This window comes from Helicoverpa armigera, chromosome 2 (assembly GCF_030705265.1).
Source record: "Helicoverpa armigera isolate CAAS_96S chromosome 2, ASM3070526v1, whole genome shotgun sequence".
In the NCBI taxonomy this organism is placed as follows: domain Eukaryota; kingdom Metazoa; phylum Arthropoda; class Insecta; order Lepidoptera; family Noctuidae; genus Helicoverpa; species Helicoverpa armigera.
The window spans coordinates 3,180,893-3,197,293 of NC_087121.1; the positions used below are offsets into that span (position 1 = coordinate 3,180,893).

General features: G+C 35.2%; 2 protein-coding genes across 2 annotated transcripts; one reads left to right on the top strand and one right to left on the bottom strand.

Annotated features, from left to right (window-relative positions):
- The first annotated feature begins 434 nt into the window (after positions 1-434).
- Positions 435-4,818, top strand: LOC110372040 (histone acetyltransferase KAT8). Its single transcript, XM_021328550.3, has one exon. It carries the CDS (start codon positions 530-532, stop codon positions 1,856-1,858), a length of 1,329 nt encoding a protein of 442 aa, XP_021184225.1. The 5' UTR covers positions 435-529; the 3' UTR covers positions 1,859-4,818.
- Positions 4,819-4,935: 117 nt separating this feature from the next.
- LOC110372054 (synaptogyrin) lies at positions 4,936-15,842 on the bottom strand. The gene is made up of 5 exons (XM_021328574.3): positions 15,572-15,842; positions 13,432-13,666; positions 10,675-10,811; positions 10,088-10,265; positions 4,936-9,600 (listed from the first exon to the last, which is right to left on the bottom strand). The coding sequence occupies exons 1-5, from the start codon at positions 15,671-15,673 to the stop codon at positions 9,569-9,571; spliced, it is 684 nt and encodes a 227-aa protein (XP_021184249.1). The 5' UTR covers positions 15,674-15,842; the 3' UTR covers positions 4,936-9,568.
- Between the last annotated feature and the right edge of the window lie 559 nt (positions 15,843-16,401).

Below are 16,401 nucleotides of genomic sequence, written 5' to 3' on the forward strand. Positions count from 1 at the left end.
ATTGATCTTATTTAAGAGCGAGTAAGCATCCTGTCTCAGACATTTTAATTTTGATAAGCGTTTCAACTTATCAAAAAAATACATGTTAATACAATATAATATTTTGAGCTGAATTCACTCATAAGTATTCCAATAAAATTATGTGATTGTTATTGGTGCCTTACATTTTAAAATATTTAGTCTCCCCAATAAAGTTTCTTTTTTTTGCTCTGGTCACATTCGATCATAGACACTTCTCTCTCATATTTTTTTATATAATTAAAACTATTTTAGCAAGATTTTTGCTTTCATAAAAAAATATTATTTGGGTCGAAATGTTTCAAAATAAAATTATTGTAAGTTTATTTAAATTAGATTTTACTTCGTCTATACAAATATCGATACTTTGGTAAAGTTACGGTTTTTGGGAACCACCCTACTCCAGCACGTTTTTGCGCGCTTGATTTTCTATTATCTATGCTATTATGGCGACTTCGATAGATCGCGTTGCGCGGTATTGCGTGATACGATTGTTGATTCCCGTTAGAATATGGCAAAAGGTGATAAAGAGTTAGAAAAACCAATAGTGAATAATGAACTACCTAATCCGGAGTGTCGGAGCACGGACCATGAAGACTCGGAGTCGACACAGGAGCAGCCTCTCGACATCGGAGAGCATTATTTGGTGCGGCGTTCGGATGAGTCATGGCACCCGGCTGAGATTATACAGACGCGATACAATGCCGCGGAGGGCTGCTACGAGTATTATGTGCACTATGTGGGCTACGATAGAAGGCTCGATGAATGGGTATCCCGCCACAGGGTTATGTCAGATAGATTCGACATGTGCGAACAGTCGAACAACAACATAAACTGTGATCACCTGCTGACGGACAAGTCCGGCCGGAAGATAACAAGGAACCAGAAACGTAAACACGATGAAATCAATCATGTTCAGAAGTCTTACGCGGAGATGGACCCCACAACAGCGGCGCTCGAGAAGGAACACGAAGCTATCACTAAAGTTAAATACATCGACAGGATCCAGTTTGGTAAATACGAGATAGATACGTGGTACTTCAGCCCCTACCCTGACGAATATGGCAAACAATCAAAGCTTTGGATATGTGAGTACTGCCTCAAATATATGAGAATGGAGAAAACATACAGGTATCATCTGAGCGAGTGCACGGCGCGACAACCGTTAGGTAGTGAGATATACAGGAAAGGAACAATAGCCATATTTGAAGCAGATGGCAAGGAACACAAAATTTACTGTCAAAATCTTTGTTTAATCGCTAAATTATTCTTAGATCACAAAACATTATATTTTGATATAGAGCAGTTTCTATTTTACATTCTGTGTGAAGTTGATAAGCAAGGTGCACATCTCGTTGGCTATTTTTCTAAAGAAAAGGACTCTCCGGAGGGTAACAATGTTGCTTGTATATTGACGCTACCACCGTACCAGAGACAAGGCTATGGTAAGCTGCTTATAGCATTCAGTTACGAGTTGTCCAGACTAGAACATGTTGTGGGTAGTCCTGAGAAGCCATTGTCAGACTTGGGCAAGTTAAGTTACAGGTCCTACTGGTCATATGTCCTGCTAGAAGTATTAAGTGTGAGCAGAGGCACCTTGAGTATCAAAGATCTGAGTTCTATGACAGGAATATCCCAGACAGATATTATATCTACACTCCAATCTATGAATATGGTTAAATATTGGAAAGGGCAGCATGTAATATGTGTTACACCGAAGATAGTAGCTGAGCAGTTAGCTAGCTCTCATTTCAAGAAGCCCCGCTTGACTGTAGACCCTACCGCATTGAGATGGACTCCTCCGCACAAGCAAGGGAACTCAGCGAAAGCCAAAAAGTAGTACAGGCTAACAGGCACAGCTTAGAGAATACTTAAAAAATAAGTCACCACCAAAGGACTTTTCTCTAAATGCTGGCCTGTTCAAAAAATACAAGGAAATAGGTAACCAATAAATAATATTTAATGTGCTATGATGTAATTTTAATATCAATAATTTGTATGCATATTTCCAAATGAATGGAATGTGAATTTTTTCAGACTTTAGTATTTCCAGGTATGTGATTATCTTTTTCTTTTTATGGGAACTGACAACTGATTGATGTTAAAAATACATCTGAAGCTGTATGCAGTGTATAGATCATTGCTAGAGTATTATTGGTAAGTTACGAATCATTTTTGCTTTAAAGCCGCGTACGCACGTACGAACAAATTTGTTGCGTTACATGGTATGCAACAACTTGGTTCGCACGTTCGTACCACTATCGAACATCGAACACTCTGTTCGTCAAACATGTTCGCGGCGATCCTTGTAGTGTGTTCTGTATGGACGGTGTTCGAAGCGCTTTAATAACTTCACAATCGACCACTTCCAACGGCGCCGTCATGGCTACTAAGATAGAGTTCACGACTGTTGGTCGCGAACTCGACTCGAACTATGTTTGCGTTCGTGTTCGAATATGCCGTCCATACGTACGAACCAAATGTTCGGGTCTGGTGTTTGTGTTCGCTATGTTCGTGTTCGTACGTGCGTACGCGCCTTAAGGAAATCAAATGTTCTGTGGCATTTGCTGTTGAAGAAGATATAGAATTAAAATTGCTATAAAGATATACCAGTGAAGGAATAACAAAGCATTTGGAAGTAACAGTAGAGTAGTCATAATATAGAAAATTAAGAAAAAAATTATAATATTGTAAACAAAAAAAAAAGGATATAAGTGCATGACAAAGCCTTAATAGTAGATTTGGCTTTAAGTCTCAGTTCTCCAGTATGTTTTGGTTAAAGCATGAATAACATTGTAAATATAGCTCATTGGACCATTGTAATGTGACTATAAAATATGTGTATATCATATAATATCATGTTAATGACCAATTACATGCGTTATGTATGTAGTTGACTCAAACCACTTATTATGTCACTATTTGTATTCATAATTGCACTTTTGTAAGTGGTAGATTGTAACAAATCATAGTTTGTACCTATTTCTTAATGTAAAAGCTGCAAACAGTCTATTAGCTGTCCATTTTTGCCAGTTGTATTTTTTATATTCATCAATGGTTATTTTTATAATGTTGTAGACTGGTAACTCTTAATGTCTTGTCATAATTGTGGGATAAAATAAGTATTATTGTCGTTTTTACTGCAGATATTCAAATAAATAAGCTAAAATTTACTTATTAAGCAGGTCATTTACATTATAGATAATTATGATAAGATAGGTACAAAATTCATGAATCTTAGAGTTGCCAGAAGTCAAATGAAAACTTCAATGTTAGGTAATAAGAGTTGGTTTCATTTGATATCAAATTGACTAACATGAATAACTGATTCAAGTATTTTAAACTCGTTTTATCCACACGTTGTGTAAACATGATGAGATAATATTCTAATTAGAATGCCATTGACCTTCCATTTCGATTTTTCTCCAGTGTGATATCAGAACTTGTGGTTTGGAAGCAGAATTCAAATGAAACAAACTCTTGTTACCTCTCTCATCCCAAAGTTTTAACTGTAAACTAGATCTGTATGCTACAACTTGTTCAGTTCCTTTTATACTGGTAACAGTGATACTAATGGTTAAGTTTTAATTAAGTTTCTACAGTGATGATTGAAACTGTCTGACAGTATGCATCTTTAATTTAGCTTTAAGTAAACTAGCGTCGTTTATATGTTTTACGACTATTTCTGTAACACAGATGTTACAAAAACTTAGTTATAAGTAGATGTGTTTAGGTGTAGTGATAAAGTAGCGCAACTGGCAATTTTGCGCAGTTTTTCCATTTCAAATTTGCCTGAAAATATCTCAAAAATGTAATGTTATTCATTGTTAAAAAAATTCATCACTCAATGCCTCTGAAGTCCATTCAAAAGATGGTATTGATATTTAAAGTATTATGCAGAAATTGTATAAGGATTATAATTAATAACAATTGTTATAATTAATATTATGACCTTGTTAAATTAGAATTTGAATAGTTGAAAACAAAATGTCATAAATATTTGAATCCAATTATGTTCAGCCTACATGTAAAAATTATTCTATGATTAAAATGTTAATGTATGCGAAGCCCTATAGTAGACCCGCGTAGGCAGGCTATTATTGTCAGAATATCATTTTTAAACAAGCTTGTTCCGATTTTGTCATGACATTAGGAAATGTTTAAAACTGGTTAACAAAAAAATCGTTTCAATGCTATGAATTCGTTAGTTCCGTATTCAGTATCTAAGCATAGTCAATGATTTTTTTTTTATGTTTAACATTGGATATCATAGGAACATGTTTTTATCAGTTTTGCTATTTTACTATTTGAATAACTGCTTCGGTATTTCGGAACAAAGCATCACAACTCCTTGATTGCTCTCAAAATGTAACAATGGTTAATATGCTGCATAGTTAGAGTATGAACTAGTACGCTAATTAGGTACCCTCGCGACAGCTGCTGAGGACATGACAGTTGAATGAACTGCCCTCGAAATAGTGCGGCTCGGGACTATTACATCACCCTACTGAGGTGAACACACTGAAATTATTGTGAAATACTTCTGAAATAGTACTGAACAATGCGAAATTCTTCTAGGTTAAGCTTGATTTTAATTCCGTAATGTTAATTTGCAATGTAAGCATCTTTAGTTGATAACAATTTGCCACTTTATGTTGTGTCAAGTTGCATTAGAAATTTAAAGGTCTACCCGTTGCCGTTTTATTAGATTCTGTGAATCATCAGTAATTTTCACTGTTTATTTGTGATAATTTTTAATTGTAAGTAAAAGTGTCCAATAAAATGAATGCAGAAAGCAAACTTGTATTTATTTTACAGACACACACACATCCCACAGAAAAAAACCGCGACTACACCGCAGGTTAATACGCTAACTGAAAAGAAACTACGTATTTGGGTAGTAAATAAAACACTCCATCCACAATATCTATTATTCCAATTAATTTTTATTTACCATTATTTCATTTGCACATTATTATCGAACATCTAAACACGATACACATGAGGTGCACGTCGAATATAATCATCGAATTGGATACACCCAGGTTTGTGCGTTTGGGGTACAATTTAACGCTACAGTGTAATATTGTATTGAAAACACGTAGAACATTAATCGATTTTCCGAAACAACACCGGTTCCATTCACCTATTTATTATATTCTTGGCTTAGGAGGTTGTACCTTTATATTATGTACTATGAAACTTATATGAGAACCTAACTCAAGTCTACTTAAAGTAGCATTATTAACACCAAGGAGCATCATTAAAAATCAATATCAGTGATCTGCTGGCGGATTAGAAAACCCGGTCAAAAATCATACGATGCCGTGGTGACTCACATTATGGCATACAGACACACTCGCAATGAAAATATGTCGCGTGTCGTCTATAAGCTTATCAACAGAAATCAGGTCACTGTTTTTGATAAGCGTAAATTCCGCACTATGTTATCAAAATCACACGCTAATCTTACGAGTCATGGGCGATCACAGGTATTGTAATGACGATTTGGAGCATGACAGGATTTAGGCATGTGGTTTTTTAAAACTTAAGTACCTACTGCCATTAGGATCGTTATGAAACAGACAAAGGTTACACTTGATACCCAATTCGATAATTACATTCAAAATGTGCAAAACAACAAACAGTCGGCTGAAAAGCCGATAAAAATAAATACACAAAAATGTCTTTAATTTATTCCGAGATATGAGATGCAGATGCTGACTGATGACCTGAATAAATTAGATAGAACTGAATATTGGTGACACTTTGCGTTGGACACATTTAATGAAGGTTTACCCTACGCTTAACATTCTTACTTTAAATTACGCGGTCTTTTTTCGTGTGTTGCCAACTTACGACAAGGAAATCATTTGGTAGTAATAAAGAGAAAATGTTGCACTGCATCCCATTTCACAGAAAGCGTGTCTTTGATTACTTAAATAAGTACAATAAGATAAAACAAATACAAAAATAAATAGGAATTAAATAAAACCTCTTTTAATTTTTTATACACTCGTCTTAACATTAAGTAGGTAGGTATTTACCGAATACTGAACGACTTTAGCATTAAAATACTCAACACTTATTACAATATTTTTTTACTGTTTATTAGATTTTTTTATTATCGTCAGAACATACTAACCAACATACAAGGTACATGTCTACGGCTAATAATAACTACATAATATAGTGTACAGATCAATGTTTACATTTTAGTGATTACGAAAACAAAGTAACAATAGTTTAATTTTCGTTAGATTTACTTTTTTATCAATCATGTGCATGAAGGGCATATGAAAAAAAAATTTGTAAGGTGGCAATTTAAAGAATTATATCTAATTTTAAATCTGAGAAAACCCGTAATATTTATTTTCTTCGAATTCTGATTTTATTTATGAGTTCTGCTGACTTGATTTTCCTCGTCTACCAGCATCAGGTCATCAGTCCATGGTAAGGACAAGTTCTGATACCATGTCAAAATATTTATCTCTGAAGGGTATTCAATAGGGTATCAAATAAACGTAGGTACCTATAAGTTTAAAAAAATATACGATAAGTTATAGAGATTGCAATGGAATGTAGGCAATTATAGGAATTGTTGGTACCTATATGCACAAAAACGATTTGATTTATCATTGCATCATTTAAATATTTACCTAAATATATAATGAGTACTTTCATCGAAATGATTTTTATATATATTACGACGATGCCCCTAACACATAAGACTGATATGAATTTCACACAATTCAGATGTACTCTTTACTCAGTAAAGCTTGCAAGCTTAAAAAATCGATGTGCTGGCAACATTAACCGTGAATAAATACATTTTTGAGTAATGAATGCATCTGAATACTCATTATTGCTAAGATTTTATAAACAATAGTGCAAGCTATGGAAGTGATAAAGACATCTACAGGCTTGCTGACGATTTAAGCCAACACACATTAATATCACGCTATTTATACAGTTAGGTAATATTCATTTATATACTTGAAATAATAAAGTTTAGAACCATTATTGCACACGTTATATATCCTATGATTAGAATGCGAAATTCGTTTTCGCACGATACAAACACGCGTTAAACAGAAAAATATTTTGATATATATATTTTCAAGGTGTCAGTTTTGTAAGGATTTAACATTTATCTTGTCCAACTAACATATATTTTTATTTATACACAGAATGTACTTTCCTATACATAGTGAGTACAACAAACACACTTATAACTTTTCCATTAAACATCAAACTATCAGCAAGCCGACTTTTCCAAGTCCTAACAGGACACATTTCAATTATTTACCCTGGGGTCAACTGTTTTGTACTCAATTTTAGACCTTAACAGCACTTCAATAGAGCTCAAATTACATCGACAGCTTATTACAGTAAGACTAATAAAACTACGCGAGAGTAATAATAAAAATGTGCCCAGAAATTAAATGTAAGTATTCTAATAAGAGCATTACCTAGAATATATTTTTTTATATTAAAAAAATACTATGATTTGGGTAAAGCGCTTAAGTCATAGATATAATATTTAACTATTTATTAATACTGAATGTATTAGATCCATAAGGTACATTTTGTGGGTATTGAGAGACAAATATACACTATCTTAGACGAGACAGTAACACTTCTTAGGAGTTATTGAGATTAAATTTTACAAATTCTTAGACTATGTCATTGTAGATATTCAGAATACAGTAATACACACATAGAGTGATGTTAAACCTTAAAATCTTGAAAATATTTTCATAGCAATCAGGTATATTATTTCATTTCTACAAAACAGCACACAATCTGGACACAACGGGCCCATACAACAGTAGTTCACACTGAAGACAAAAAACATTTAATAAGTTGTATTAAGTGATTCCTTTTTCCAATATCTGCCAAGACATATCCCAAGGGTTACTAAAACTACGCACTTCAGAAGCATTTAATATCTAAATAGTAACAATACATGTACCGAACAAGAAACAACATTATGTAACGCAACATGTTACAGACAACATGTTTCGCGTAAGGGTTGGACCACACCTGGCAGCACGGAATCGCCTTTTTCCGTCGCCTTTTCTCTTTCTGTCACTTAGAACTTCAATTTGCTAGACCGAGACAGATTAAGTGATGGCGATCGCCTCGAGAATTCCGTCGGGTGCTATCGCATTATGCTTTCTGTCTCGGTCTATCAAATAGCAGTTCTAAGCGACAGAAAGAAAAAGGGCGATGGAAAAGGGCGATTCCGTGCTGCCAGATGTGGTCCAACCCTAAAGTGTTGCAGTAGCGCGTTACATATTAAATTAAATAATGACGATATGCTGTTTACGAGTAAATATTAACTAATGTAATTAATATTTCGTCCTAGTTTTAAGATTTTTTTTCAATATATTATTATTCAAGCTTGGTTACTGGTTATATTGTACATTAAACAGAGTGGTTGCTTTGATAAATAATTTAACATGAATGAACGTAATGTAAATAAAAATAAAAGTTTTATTTTTGATAAGTTCGATTTATGATCAAAAGCACTGACTGACTGCATATAATTGCAGGATTCCTAAAGAAGTACTGGATATATAATATTTATTTATCTATTTTTCTAAGTAACCACTCTATCTTCAGGGTTTGCTCTTAAATACATCATAATATTGTATTATCCTATACGACATAGCTAAAATGAGGTATGATTTTGAAACATTCTGATTAGGACAAAATAACATTTTTATTAAAAAAATAAACTTTCAATATAGCTCAAAGACATGGCACGATGATAGTGGAGAAGTAATTTAAAAAATAAATATCACACAAAGGGGGTTTGCGGTCTCAAACGACTAGATGGCAGCACTTTGTATATTGTAAGAACCTTTATTTACTTGAAACAATTAAGGGGCATATATTCAGTTTTTCAGGTAGGTATTTTTCGAAATAACATATGCAGCCTCAATTTCAAACAGTCGTCTGAGACCCATCTACAATATGTAGGTATAGTATTTTAATATTTGTTTAGAATACATTGTTATTTACATATAATATATGATGTTATATTACATTATATACGTGAATATTGTCGAATATACCTACAAGCAGGTACTGTGAAGCGATACACGTTTTCATATACTTGAATATATATAATATTTATGTTTATATCATCTGATTACAATGTACATGAACTTTGGTATAATTTTAATGTAATGACTGATTATGGCTACACTTAGTAAATAAATAAAAAAATAAGCTTCACTAAAATAAATGGACATGATTAGCTATCACTCAACAATTAATAATAATCAATTAAGTATTTACATACTTTTTGTATGTTCGGATTTGTTTGGTAGATCTTTGGTTTTTTTGTTGGTAACACTGGTTTTTATCGATTTAAATCGACTGGTCTGAATCGTTTGAAGGATGCATTTAGTCGATTTTTGGTAGCATTTGTATTGTAGGTGTGATCCGAGTAACAATAAATCATTGTTACGTCCCCGTCGTTACGTGAGCTTGCAAATAAAACTTGATAAAATCAACCATTCCGATGCCGCGAAACAGCTTAGTAAGTTGGGGCCGTGTAGTCGATGTTTCCTGAAATTTTAAAATATACCATAAAATTTCAGTATTTTTTACTTTGAATTCACTGACGCCATTGACTCATGCCGTGAAGAATAACAGAAGTAAGAATAGGGTTTTAATGTAGAAAGTCAATTGTGGAAGTTAGATATTATGGAGTACCTAGGTATGTAAATAATGCAGCGCAGGTCCTATTGTCTTTGATAATAACAACGTTACCTGTGCCATGGCTTTTCAAGGAAGCTGGCAAGATCCGGGTAGAGGGCTAAGAGAGTGAATAGAGAGTGCTGCATGTGGCTAATTACGTGCCTGTGCGCTATAAATCTCCTGCACAGCAGGCTGATCTTAGAAGAGCCGCCATGGCTGACATTGGTCTCCAATATAGTCTTAGCGTTTATTATAATATCTACATGATGGTGTGATGACTGACAAAAGTGAGGAAGCTGGCTCATGGTCAGCCTCGCTAGGTTCTTGGATAGGCTACCATAAGTTGGTAACTGACCTGTGCCATGGTTCTGCGAGAAGGGCGGCTCGCTGTAGGCGGGCTCGGGGTCGGGCGCGGCGGGGTAGGCGGGGAAGGCGCCGGGGCTGCCCACTGCGCCCTCCACCTCGTATGCCGGCGCGAACGCTGCGTCAGCGCCTACACGGAACCGCTGGAACGCGAAGAACGCGCACGCCACCTGGAATATGTAATGATTGTTATGGTACCTGCCAAATTATGATGCACCTTTTACCTACTCAAACTTTTTGAACGTCAGAGTCTTCATAAGTCAGTATGCATTGGGAAAACTGTTTTATGAAGACTACAACATCCTATGTGTTTTTGCTGGGAAGAAATGGAGCAACTATAGAAATGTGAATAAACTTAACGATGTCGTGTGTCGATCCTTTTTAACATTCAGGCCTTCTCTCTTAAAAGTTTATGTTTCCAGTTTCTGGTAATGTGTCTTGTCTCATCGGTAGTCGGTGAATCATTGTAGGTCATTAGAACGCAAAAGGTGTGGAGAAAACAACTAGGTTCTCAAGAATGTTTCTCCATTCCTCTACAAATTTATGCTTACCAACTCTTTACAATAAACCATTACTCACCCAAGCAAAGATGGAGAAGAAGCAGAAGGCAATAGCACCCTGCATGTTGTTAGCTGTGCCGACGGGAGGGTTGTCAGTCTTGCCCCACGCGTTAGACAGGTAGCAGAAACCCACGAAGTACAGGAACGCCCAGAACGCTGGAAATTAATGAAAGGGTGGTTCATTTTTGTTTTAAAGAAAGGTACATAGTTTATTTACTTCATATGAGACTCTTCTATGGGGCGTAGTCTCTTAGGGAATTAACGGCAGAAGCCCTTGCGAACTCGTCATAATATTCCTACAAAATGTTAGGTATGTGATAGCATATAAAGTGGTTGGTACATAGTACCTAATGTCGTGAAATGAGACAATTAAATAAACACAAACAAAGTACGTAGGGTAGGTACCTTACATTCGTGACAATACGCCTTATTATGATTGTAATAAATTATTTTTATTGCTGTTTACTGAAAACTACTAATTTTTTCCTGTAAATTGTTTAGTTAAATTATTACAAAGAATTAAGTTATTTTAGTTGTGACTAACGTTAATCACATTTTTATGAACTACCTACATAACACTTGAGTGTGTTTGTTCCATGGAGATCTTTCCTCACTCCGTGGTTTGTTCTCGACGCCTACAATTTCGGCTCGTCAGGAAATTTTCATAATGCGCAAACGAAGTGACTTTCCCTGTAAGGTGGGCACAATCGCCCTCGTAAACGTGAATCCGTTTTCACACGATAAGTAACAAATTAGGGTGAATTTTACGATCTATAAAATTTTACACCCACTGAGACTGAATGCTGTCCGATCGATGCGCGCTAAGAATTACGTTGTTCGAGTAATAAAGACTGAATGACCTGACAATAATGGGAGTACTTAAAAATATGGACGCATCTTACTTTTATTTTATGGTTTGTAATTAATATAGGGAGATAACGAATAAGTACATAATCTCTGAACAGAAATTAAGCTTTGTTTATGTGTTAAGGGGTAACATTTGTCTTGTACTGTAGACTCTTAAATGGTTCCTTGGCTGTCGTTAATTCTAGATTGTTCTTTTAAAAGTGGAGGTTAATTAGTTGACTTCATTATAACACTCCTCCCTTTTCGTCGACGGTTACGAAGGAGTCGAATTTCCAATGCACCTATTAAATAAATATGGTACCTACTATGTGTTTGCTGAAGTCTGTTTGATTTCTAGAAGCACAAGTTTTAATTTAACGTTTAACTGGCCATACGAGATTAAGGGGTTACGCCCTAGATGAAAATCCACGAGGTTCTTTTTCTAACAATAACGTAGTCTAGTAATAGGTACTTTTTTACGTTTGCCTTTCAAGAAGGAATAGAATTTCCATATAATTAATGTTATTTAAACAATTACTGCCAGGTGCTACGCGTTAATAAAGAAAGTTAAACAAAATATTGTAATACCTCACGCTTTAACTCAATGTTGTGTTTTGAATTAATCTATTGATGGAAATCTTTGACGTGAATATTTCAAAGCATTGGCTAAAGAACTAGTTAAGTAAAGTCTGTAGTAAAAATCATGGCTAAGAAACGTCAGATAATTTTAATTAATTTCTAACTGTTTTCGCGTTACCGAGGATCGCCAGAAATATGCGGAGCTGACTGTCAAGCTTTGCAAGTCAGAAAGGAACTTCATATGTATAAGTACAATTAACAATACATAGGTACCTATCCTTTGGAAGATAGGTAATATTTTAAAAACTGCAAAAAATTACGTTGCCAGCTCCCGTATGGAACTGCAATGCAATTTCCTTTGGTTCTTCCACTCTTTTGTTTTCATGCTCAAATATCATCATATGCAGTAGGTACCTCTAACTGCAATTACACGAGCGCATCATGGCAGTCTCTTGACCCCTGACACGGCATGCAGTATACATATAAATCTGCCCGCCATTGATGAGGGCAATTAATTTGACCTCAAATTCAATTTAGATCCTCACAAGTTTATTGACTTATTGTCTTGAAAGTCGTTTTCATGAGTTTTAGGGAAGACCTCTGGATACTTTATTTTGTACCTAAGGTGTATCCTATTGGTCATGTATTCTTGTATCTGTCTAGCTTTTTCCCCAACTATTTCCGGACTGCTGGGAGTGACTGCCTCTCTGATCTCTCAACCCATTTACCCGGGCAACCCGATACCCTTTGGTACGATTGATTGTTAGGCTTAGGTAAGTAGGGTAAATCTCGTGTTTAAACTTCGTGTAACACATGTCAAGTAGTGCAATTATGTAGGTAGTAAAGGCGGAATAGTTTCAACTAGGTGACTACTATGCTTTGTAGGTCTGTAGTGGTAATTAGTACTTCTGGTGTAGGTTAATTATGAGGAGGCGTATATGAACTGTAACTGTACGGTTACTGTTAGTCAAAATACGATATTGGTCTGTAAGCCTACTCTAAGAACAATAAAAAATAAATAAAAATAAGGGGTATTATGTCGGTGCATGTCTATAATTGTAGGTACTTTACATTAGGTAATATTTGCCGTTTATGCAAGTTTTTTTCAATGTTTGATCAATTCATGGGTAAGTTTAAGGCATCTTTATACATACAAAATATTTTTACGATGACTGAATGTATGAAACTATTATTAATCTACATCTAAGAATTACCTCATCTTCCATCTTCAGTTTGCGTAATCAAACAAGGTCTGTATAACACTATGACAGTTCGAATGAGTTTTCGTCGAAAAATGAAAAAAGCTGCAAAATACATTCCAAATTCAAACTACAAAAAAAAGAACACTCACCAGAGAATCCCATATCAGCCAGTACGTAATGCTTCCTAGTTTTGACAGATGACATTTGTTCAAAGAGGTATTCTCCCGCGATGAAACCTATGGAGGCTACGAAAGCGATGACGGAGATGCCGACGCCATAGTTGCAGGCATTCGTGTCGTTGTTGTAGACGCAATATTCTTTGCCGTCGTCTGCCGTGCGCCAGCCCTTGGCTGATATGCAGCCCATTACAATCACGCTGAATAGCTGGGGAAAATAGAAGATACTTTTAGAACAAGTTAGGATTCTTGTCAAAATGTCAAATTGTCATTCAAGTTCTTGTCAAAATGTGGGTAGGTATGTGACATAACTTCATCAGTATGCGATTTTAATGATGATATTTTTGGAAATACGTACGGTGTACTAGACAAACAATTTTTTTAAGTGACCAGCTTACGTTTCTCAGGTATCAGGAACGTAGGTACCTATATGGAACTTGGCAAGTTTTTTTTTATTTTAACAATGGCTTGCCTACTTAGTATAGAAATAATTACTCTTTTCATGTAACACTTATATGAACGTCAATACACCATATTTGGATAAAATCGACTTAACATATACAGGAGACCTTTAATTACTATTTACTAACTCCAAATAAGGACCAGTTTTATTATTTCACGCAAAAAAATTTCTTAGGAATATAATTTCTAGCGTTCCATTATTAACTACGCATGATCAAATAATTCTACTGCTCTTTTCCGTTCATGCTGCATTCGATTTGATGTTCCAACTATTTAATAGAGTGCATCACTCTATACTTTACAAATACTTCGCAAGTCGCATGGTCTAGTTTCCTGACCTAATTCAACATGGATCATCAATAATTAACATTAGACAATACATCGTTTTAACCATTGTTAAGTCATAGTAAAGTGAAATAAAAAGCTCTTTTTACGTATTTTTCTCATCATCTGCCCTTATCCCAATCTTTATCTAGGGTCGTCGCAGCATGCTATCTTCTTCCATATTCTTCTCTCTGCCGTCATCTCACTTATCTCACTAGTTACGTTCTTTCTAGCCATGTCGACTCACAAGTCATCCATCGTTTCTCTGGTAGTCGCCTTCCTATTCTATATCCTTCCTATTATTCCTATACTATATCCATCCACATTTATTTAGTACAAAGTTGCAGTGCGTAACTAAAACCTATTTCTACGGTGTTTGATACGACCTTTATTGATCAGAAAGCCTTGACCTCAAACAAATAGTATTTCAATATTATACTATCCTTACTCAGCTGTCAATTACCCATCTGATAATATCGTGGTGACATTAAAATACCATTTGAATATTGGACCTCTTTTCGGAACTTTCATTTTATTGGAACTTTTTTCGTAAATGTAATGCTATGGAAAATTTATCAGGGTGTATCAGGATGATTAGTGTTTTTTCAGGGTTAAACTGTTTTTTTATATGTGTGTTTATTTTTTTAATAGTAGGTAGGTAAATGCGGTCTATGTAAGATACCATACCCAACTGCTCTATTTTTAAAGACGCGATGAAAGAATTCTTTCTACAGACTATTTAGAGTAACCTTGTTAAAGATAGCCAATCTTTCTACCGGATTAATAATGATCCGAAGTGACCCAGTTGTAAAGTCTATAAATATTTTATGAGTAAATTTAAAAGCAGCACCATGCAATCAATGCAGCGTGCAGCATTACACAAGTTTCAATTACTACTATCAATATGCACAGATTGTGAATAATTGTCTATTCTAGGTTACATAGCTCTTTACTTAACCCAAGGCCAGTCACATGCTATATAGTAGAACCTTCATGCTGCGTTTCAAAAAGACTCTCAGAAAAAAAGTATAAAGATATTCGTAATTCGAAAAACAAATTCAATTTGTTGAGAGATGCAATGACATACTTTCCCCGATCAATTCAATTTTAATTATGTTTATGTCAACGTAAAGTTGGAAATAGGAAAACCACATAAACATCGATTTTAACAAATTAAGGCAAGTACATAGATCTAACTTTAATCAATTTACATTTTTATGTTTTTATTAGAATTAAGAACGCTGACGTAACTCGATCTTTCTGTATTGGAAAAACACTGTTTCGTCGCATTACATGATGTGAGTGGGTTGCATGTAAAGTATCTTACCCAACAGACCGCCCTCACGATCACGGGTGGTCTCTGGATGAATTGCTGGGGATCGAAGGCTCCCCCAGCCTTGCCGCCGCCGTACGCCCCGCTCGTATCCATTTCACCACTTTACAATGAAAATTATGCTACTTGAAGCACCGACGTTAACTATCTATCCATACACGGCTCAATAAGTATTCAACCTCTGTAACTTCGAATAGCCAATTCGTGTTATCGATCGCGCAGACCAAATTCACAGATGACAACAGGGAAATCTGACATTTGGGCGTTCTCTACGGCCGGCGTGCGCATCGATCTGCTGAAGCGCGCTCTGATTGGTCGAAACGTTACGACACGAGTAGACTTGCCAATGAGCTTCGGGAAAACTCGGCTTTCAGGAAAATGTACCACAGACATTAGAAAACTGGCTGTCAACTTAAATACCTATATATAATATTGGCATTGTATTTATTTTATGTACAGTTCTTATTGCATTTACATGTTTATTGTATTATGTAAATAGGTTTTACTATTTACCATTTTATGAATAGAGAATGCTTAAGGTAGCTTTATGCAGTGGCAATTGTAAGGGAACTCTTTTGTTTTGGCTAAGTAGGTTAGGGATGGCGCGTCGCACATAACTTCCTGTTTTTGAGGAAAGCGGAAATGAACTCTCGAATATGGCGCGCTAATTTTATATTTATGTAGGTCTCACATTGTGTGCCATTGATAAGATAATGCCTTCAGTGCTAATAATGGAAATAATGGGAAATTACACCTAATTAATAATGTGATAACGTTTTTATACGTTGATTTATTGTGGTTACTATGTATGTGGAAATCGAACT